We start from the raw sequence: 7,094 nt of genomic DNA, 5'->3' as shown, positions 1-7,094 counted from the left end.
AAAAAAAAGGGGGGGGGTTGTTGTGTGTGTGTGTGTGTTGTGTGTTTTTGGCGCCAAATGCCTGGCACCTCCCCTGGCTCTTGGTTCTATGGAAATCAGGGAGGTGGGGTTAAGTTTCTTTCGCTCGCTCGCCCCCACCCCCTTTCCTCCCCCCCCCCTCCTCGGGTGTGTCAGGAATTTTTTTTCCTCTCTTTTTAGTTAATAATATACAAGAGGTTCAAAGCCCCTTTAGTGACAGTCATCTGTCTGCAAGCGCAGGGGGAATGCAGAGGTTTTAAAACACTGGAAAGGGTGGAGGGGGGGAGGCGGCGGCGGCGATTGGGCTGCCTGGCGCTCTTTAAAGCCCTCGCTTCGGAGACCACCGCCTGCATTAATTCAAGCCCCTTCTGCTCTTTCCCCGCGGCCGCCCCTCCGCCTTGCAACCACCACCGTCGCCGCCAGCCGGGAGGTAAGACAAGGAGGATGCAAACGTAACCTTTGTGGGGAAAGGAAGAGAATTTGGGGAGGGGGGCGTGAGAGAGAGAGAGAGAAAGAGGACCGGGGAGATCGGTGCCACCTTCGGGATAGGGAAGGAAGCATTGGCGATCCGCGTCTGCTTGGGGTTGTCTTTTCATTCATCGGAAGCCAATGGAGTAAGAGCCGCTTTCTCCCCCGGTGTTGCGGGTCTGCATCTGGCCAGATGTTTTGCGCGGCTTCTCCTCGCCTTCTCTCCGCTTCCACCCCCCCAACACACACACACACATAGTCCCCGCGCCCCCAATGCCTTGCTAGCCAATTCCTACGGCTTTTGAACGGGAGAGGAGGAAGACCACCGTACAATAGGGAGAGGGGGGGGCGGGGCAGGCGAGCGACCGAGAGCAGCTGGGATTGCGGCTGCTGTTCGTGGGGGGGGGGAGATTTTATTTGCGCGCTCGCGCGTGTGTTTGTGTGGATCCGCGCGCGCGTTTTTCTCCGCGGGGTGAAAAAAAAACCGCTTGTTTTTGCTGTTGTGGTTTCTTGAGCAAATCTCTGAGCAACGGTTGTGAACCTGGCGGGGGCCCGTTCCCCGTACAATGCCCCCCCCCTAGCTGGCTTCTTTCATTCATCGCCCTCCCGGGTTTTTTGTCTTAACGTTGCCCACCATTCCCTCCGTTTGGTCTTCTTCTTTGGCGCGGAGCAAAAGTTGCCCAGCCTTATTTCAGACTTGGGAGGCTTTGTAACGAACGAGGTTACTACCTAGGCGCGAACCCCGAGGAAGCGAGCTGGTGGCCGGCCGGTTGTTAGTAGCGTGTCTTTTTTTTTTAAGTACGGCTTTGGGGGGGCTTTCGGGACGGGGAACAATGGGATAGGAGGGGGAAATCGCCAGCCTTCCTTCCTTTTCTTTTTTCCTCTCCTCCTTTTGGAAAAAAAAAGTAACGTGTGTATGTGTGTGTGCAAAAGAGCATCCCGGGGGCGTCTTTTCCTCTCCCCCCCCTCCCCGCTTCCGCGTGTAATTTCGTGCTCGCGTGCACGTGCCCGCGAAACCCACCAAAACACAAGAATAATAATCTTCTCTTTATTAGAAAAGGGGTTTGTGGTTGTTTGTGTGTTTTTTACCCGGGTGTGGAGAGCGGTTGCGGTGCGCGTGTTGTGAATTTCCTTCTGTTGCATAATGCTGCTTGGCTGGGTGACTTCCTTTCCTTCCCGACCCCCCCCCCTCCTCCCCTTCCTCTCTTTCTCTCCCCCCCCCCCCAATCCCCGCTTTTCCTCCTCTATCTCTGCGTGTGGGTTTCTGGAAGCGCTCTGGCGAATGAATGGAATGGCAATTTGCAAAGTAGCCCTGAGCGCGTCTCTCTCTCTCTCTCCCCCCCCTCCCTGGTTTCTTTTTTTTAAACATCCGCCGCCGTCCTCTTTTTCCCTCTCCTGCCCCTAGACTACGGATGACAAAAGGAGGAAGAAACTTCCTCTTACTTTGCTTGGAAGAAGCCAGCTCTCTTTTTTCTCTCTCTGCGGGGTAAAATCCTGGAGGAATAATTTTGGGAAGCCCTCTTGAATAATAAAGGGGTGCGGAGGCTCCTGCCCTTTCTAAGCTCCTGGTTCAGATTTTTCTCAGCGTTTTCCTTTCTTGGAAGCGAGTAAGTAAGGAGTAGGATGTGGGTGATGTTTCTTTCTGGGGGCTTCGGACTTTTTCATTGAAAGGTTGATGCTTATCATGATGGATCTACATGGAGTAGGGGTGACCTTTCTGCCCTTTAAATCTAACTTGTATTTTCCCTTCCCGCTTCATTTCAGGTTCTGCTAGGAAGGGGGTGTCTTTCCTCACCCGGTGGGAAGAAACCAACATTTCTCTCTTCGGTTGTAATACCCTAATTCAAGATCCCGACTCAAGCGGCGACCCTCGGAGATGCCAGGGATGGTCAGCAAAAATTCCGATCTCGAATTCGACTCTTTGCAGCCCTGCTTCTACCCGGACGAAGATGATTTTTATTTATGCGGTCCCGACTCTGCTCCTCCGGGGGAGGATATCTGGAAAAAGTTTGAGCTGCTGCCGACGCCCCCTCTGTCTCCCAGCCCGGCGGGTCTGCAGGAGAACCCCCCGGGAGGAGCCCCCGTGACCTGGGGGGCGGCGACGGCTCTAGGGGGATACCGAACCAGCGACCCTCTGGACTGGGCATCCGAGTTGCTGCTGCTGCCGCCCGAAGCTGACCTTTGGGGCAGTGCCGATGGAGGAGACTCCTTCGAGATGGGTTTGGGAGAAAGCAGCAACCTCAACGCCATCATTATTCAGGACTGTATGTGGAGTGGCTTCGGGACCAGTGATAAGCTGGAGAGGGCAGTCCCCGAGAAAGCACAGACTAAAGGAGGAACAGCTGGAGCGCCTGCCCCAGCTGGCTCTGCCATCCCCCCAGCTGCTCTCCCCTCCAAAACCAGCCCTGGGAACAATAGCGGCAGCCAAGCAGAGCTCAACAATTCCGTGTCAGAGTGTGTGGATCCAGCCGTGGTTTTCCCTTTCCCCGTTAAGAAGCGAGATCTCCCAGCCGCGGTCTCCTTGGGAGGAGGAGGAGGAGGAGGAGTGGCAGGCGCCCGGGTGAGCGTGAACTGCAGCGGTGGCCTTGCTCAAGGGGTGACCGTCCCTGCACCCCGAAGCAGCCACCACCCAAGTGTAACTAATGACAGCCGGGCCAACAACAGTTCGGGAGACGACACACTCAGTGATTCTGGTAAATAACCACATCCTTTGTTATTGTGCGAGCGCTGGGCGCTGGGAGGAGATTTCATGGGGACTCGTAGACCAATACAATCGTAGTATAATAGGTGGGATTTCAGTGGCACTTTACATCTTTCCCAACAAAGGTGGCAGCAGGAAATTGGTGGCCTAAGAGATGTTGCCTCCTTACGGAATATGGGGAGAACATGCTTTTTTTTTACTCTGCCATTTCTTTCCGTAGCCAGATTAAACTGAGCTTTCGCTGCCCTACAAACAAGTAATGGTGTAGCATCCACTGAAGAATATAAATTTTAGAGAGCGCAGTGGCTTTGGGGTGGGTTTGACAACTGAGTCTAAAAGGAGGGAAGGGAGTTGGTGGCTGCTGTTTGCAGAGGGAATTATCCACTGCAGAACAGCAAATTTTATTAGGTGCAGATTTAAAGCAGCAATGGGACAGATGTGGGCAAGGAAGGAAACTCCCGTTAACCAGTAAGATATTTCTGCAATTGTATGGGTTTTAAATGCTGGTAGGGTGAAACTGAGCCAACATTAAATGAAGCAAGCCCTCCAGAGCTGGGTAGAGGCAGAACACATAATGCAACTGCACGGATTTGATAAGGAAGTGATGTAGATTATAGTCCAGTTGTGTTTTTGAAAAGAGTTCTAAAGTTCAAAACCAGCACAAGCCCCTATAGACTTTTAAGGAGTACCTTTCCATTAGGTTCCTCCTAGATGTGTTGCAAAACCTTGCCAGTAGATGGCAGTATGTTTTTCTCTCCCAGCTGAGTATTGGATTAAAAAAAGTTTTACTTATGGGGCTCCCAGAATTTGTGTCCCTTACAAGACATTTGAATGTTGTTGATGGATGAATGAAATCTTATTTTAAAAACCTACAGCAGCACGATGTGGAGCACATGCAGCCCGTTAACTGCATTTATTATTATTGTCCAAAATGGTAACTTTTCTCGAGTATTGGACAAAACAGGCTTCTTTCAGCAAAAAATGACTTCTGCTAGTCATTTAACTTTGAATTTTACAATTTAAGAAGGTTTCGAAACGAACACTCTCTGTAAATTATATGAGGCTTTAGCAGGCTTGGGGGGGGGGGGTTTAGTGGAATAAAACGTAGAATGCTGGCTTTAAATTCAACAAAATGCTTATAATCCCAAGGGGGGAGGAGTGGAAAGGAGAATCCAGTGTGACAATAAACAGTTTCTTGTCTGTAAATGAGAGGAGCCATATGACCATAATCATAAACTTGACGATCAGCCTCCTGTTTCAAAAGATTCACTGCCTCCTTCAAGTCTGAGGCTTGACAGCTTTCAGCAAGGCGGCTTCCTCCTAACAGCTGTCTTCTTGGCAATAAACCAGAACTTTAGCTTAAAGGGACCGAACAACTGGGACCACTCTGCATTTTCAGAGAGAACAATTGCTTAGTTTTCTAGCCCTTTTTTTTCAAAGAAATGGGAATGGGTCCCAGGAGAGGTTTCATGTCTCTCCCCCACTCCTCTGTGTGTGTGTGAGAGAGAGGGAGAGAGGGAGGGAGGGAGAGGGAATGAGTGTGTGAATGAGAAGGTTTGTTAACCTTCTCATATAATATAATGAATGTATTATATCTGCCTTGTGCATCAATTTTGTCCATGCAGTTCAATTCAATAGAACAATTCCATAAAAATCGGATTGAGGGTTTACTTTATGTTCTTTTTATCCTACAACCAGTTGGATTGTAATTTTGTTTACTTATTGGCCTGAATATCTTCCCTATCTCCAAACATGTCTCCTCTACTGACAGCTTGATGGCATATATACATGGGGTCTGTGGCTTGGGCATGCAAATTCTATTCTGCATGCTCTTTTCCTGCCTGTCCTTCCTGCTTTAAGATTCCTTATCCATTGGCCTTTGTTAATTAATGCAGAATGTCCTAAGTATGCTTCCCTGGAGTTCTAATGTCCTGACCTTTTGTCTTTCCAATAAAAGATGAAGACGAGGAAGAAGAGGAGGAGGAGGAGGAGGAAATCGACGTGGTCACTGTGGAAAAGAGGCGCTCTTCCTCTTCCTACAAGGCTATCACCACCCTGACCATTGCAATGCGTCCCAAGAACGGCACCGCCTTTGCCTCGGTGAGAACTCAGCCCAGCGAAGTCATCTTAAAGCGCTGCGCCCCCATCCACCAGCAGCACAACTACGCGGCGCCTTCCCCGTATATCGAGAGGGAAGATGTGCCCCTGCCCAAAAAGCTGAGAAACGAAGCGGCGCCTCGTCCAGCCAAGCCAGCGACCCAACCAAAGCCCAAGAGCTCCAGCCCTCGCAATTCGGATTCGGAAGACAGCGAGCGACGACGCAACCACAACATTTTGGAACGGCAGCGGCGTAACGATCTGAGGTCGAGCTTTCTGACGTTAAGGGACCACGTGCCCGAACTGGTGAAAAACGAGAAGGCCGCCAAAGTGGTCATCTTGAAAAAGGCCACCGAGTATGTCCATTCCCTGCAGGCTGAGGAGCACAACTTGTTGTTGGAAAAGGAAAAACTCCAAATCAGGCAACAGCAGTTGATAAAAAAATTGGAACACATGCAGACTTGCTAGTGTGGGGGGGCGGGGGGGTTGGAAAGCAAATAAAACAAACACCTGACCTTTTATATATTTGTCTGACCTGGACAAGCTATTGCCACTTTGCACATTTTTGATTCCTTAAAGAGAGCTATGTTTTTTGTTTTGTTTTTTTGACGTTAAGAATGTTGGTTTTATTTTCAATCCCATCTCTTGCGTAATTGACACCACCTTGTTATTATACCCGAAGAGGAGATCAAATGGGGGGGTCCTCCTCCTCTGGAATTGGAGAGACTGCCAAAAACCATGGTGGAATGGCTTTCCCGTGTTTCATCTTGGAACTGTTGTCCTTGCAATGTTGTGAGCGTTGAGACTTGCTTATGACATCCAGTTTGAGTTGGAAACATTCATTCCATTTTAATGGTGCTTTATGTTTTACAGGTGTTATTATGGGGGCAAAACCATGTTATACCCAGGGGGGAAGGGAAACCGCCTGTGTAAATACCATATACACGTTTGCCTTTTGTACACGTCTTGGGTTATGAGAGGTGACTTTTGCTACCAATATTAGACTGGAAGTTCATACCTAAGTACTGTAATACCTCAATGTTTGAGGAGCATGTTTTTTTGTATACAAATATATTGTTAATCTCTGTTATGTACTGTACTAATTCTTACACTGCCTGTATACTTTAGTATGATGCTGATACATAACTAAATTTGATACTTATATTTTCGTATGAAAATGGTTGTGGAAAGTTTTGAGTAGATATTACTTTATCACTTTTTTGGACTAAGAAAACTTTTGTAAAGAAATTTACTATATATGCCTTTTTTTTCCTAGCCTGTTTCTTCCAGTTAATGTATTTGTTAATGTTTGTTGCATAGAACTGGGTAATTGCAAAGTTCTGTGTTTAATTTCTTCCAACGATGTACATTTAGTGCTGCATCTTTATAGCACTTTGAAATACCTCATGTTTATGAAAATAAATAGCAATTAAATGATATGCTACTTATTTCTGAAAATCTTTATGATGGAAGGTTTCCTATATTACTTTTATTGCTTTATTTATGGAAAATAATACCTATATGAATGCAAAAGATGTTCCTTAAGGACATTGCCCTATATTCAATTTCTGTCTGTCTGTCTATGTATCTATCTACCTACCCACCAGTGGTGGGTTTCAAAAAAATTTCGAACCTACTCTGTGGGTGTGGCCTCCTTTGTGGGAGTGGCTTGCTGGCCATGTGACCTGGTGGGAGTGGCTTGCCGGCCATGTGTTTTCTTTCTTTCTTTCTTTCTTTCTTTCTTTCTTTCTTTCTTTCTTTCTTTCTTTCTTTCTTTCTTTCTTTTTCTTTCCCCCTCTCTCTCTTTCCT

General features: G+C 47.9%; 1 protein-coding gene across 1 annotated transcript; it reads left to right on the top strand.

Annotated features, from left to right (window-relative positions):
• Positions 1–2,258: 2,258 nt before the first annotated feature.
• On the top strand, positions 2,259–6,686 carry MYCN (MYCN proto-oncogene, bHLH transcription factor). Its single transcript, XM_087716995.1, has 2 exons — positions 2,259–3,179; positions 5,145–6,686. The coding sequence occupies exons 1-2, from the start codon at positions 2,363–2,365 to the stop codon at positions 5,750–5,752; spliced, it is 1,425 nt and encodes a 474-aa protein (XP_087573121.1). The 5' UTR covers positions 2,259–2,362; the 3' UTR covers positions 5,753–6,686.
• Positions 6,687–7,094: the final 408 nt, after the last annotated feature.

The sequence above is a fragment of the Thamnophis sirtalis genome, unplaced genomic scaffold, assembly GCF_051295495.1.
Source record: "Thamnophis sirtalis isolate CommonGarterSnake01/CBP01778 unplaced genomic scaffold, rThaSir2_p1.2 scaffold_5, whole genome shotgun sequence".
Classification (NCBI taxonomy): domain Eukaryota; kingdom Metazoa; phylum Chordata; class Lepidosauria; order Squamata; family Natricidae; genus Thamnophis; species Thamnophis sirtalis.
Note: the sequence above shows the minus strand (reverse complement) of the source record. Positions and strands in the feature narration are given on the sequence as shown.

Coding starts and splice junctions, on each gene's coding strand:
- MYCN (XM_087716995.1), top strand. CDS start 2,363: ATGCCAGGGATGGTCAGCAAAAATTCCGATCTCGAATTCGACTCTTTG. Junction 3,180..5,144: donor CGACACACTCAGTGATTCTG/GTAAATAACCAC, acceptor TTCCAATAAAAG/ATGAAGACGAGGAAGAAGAG.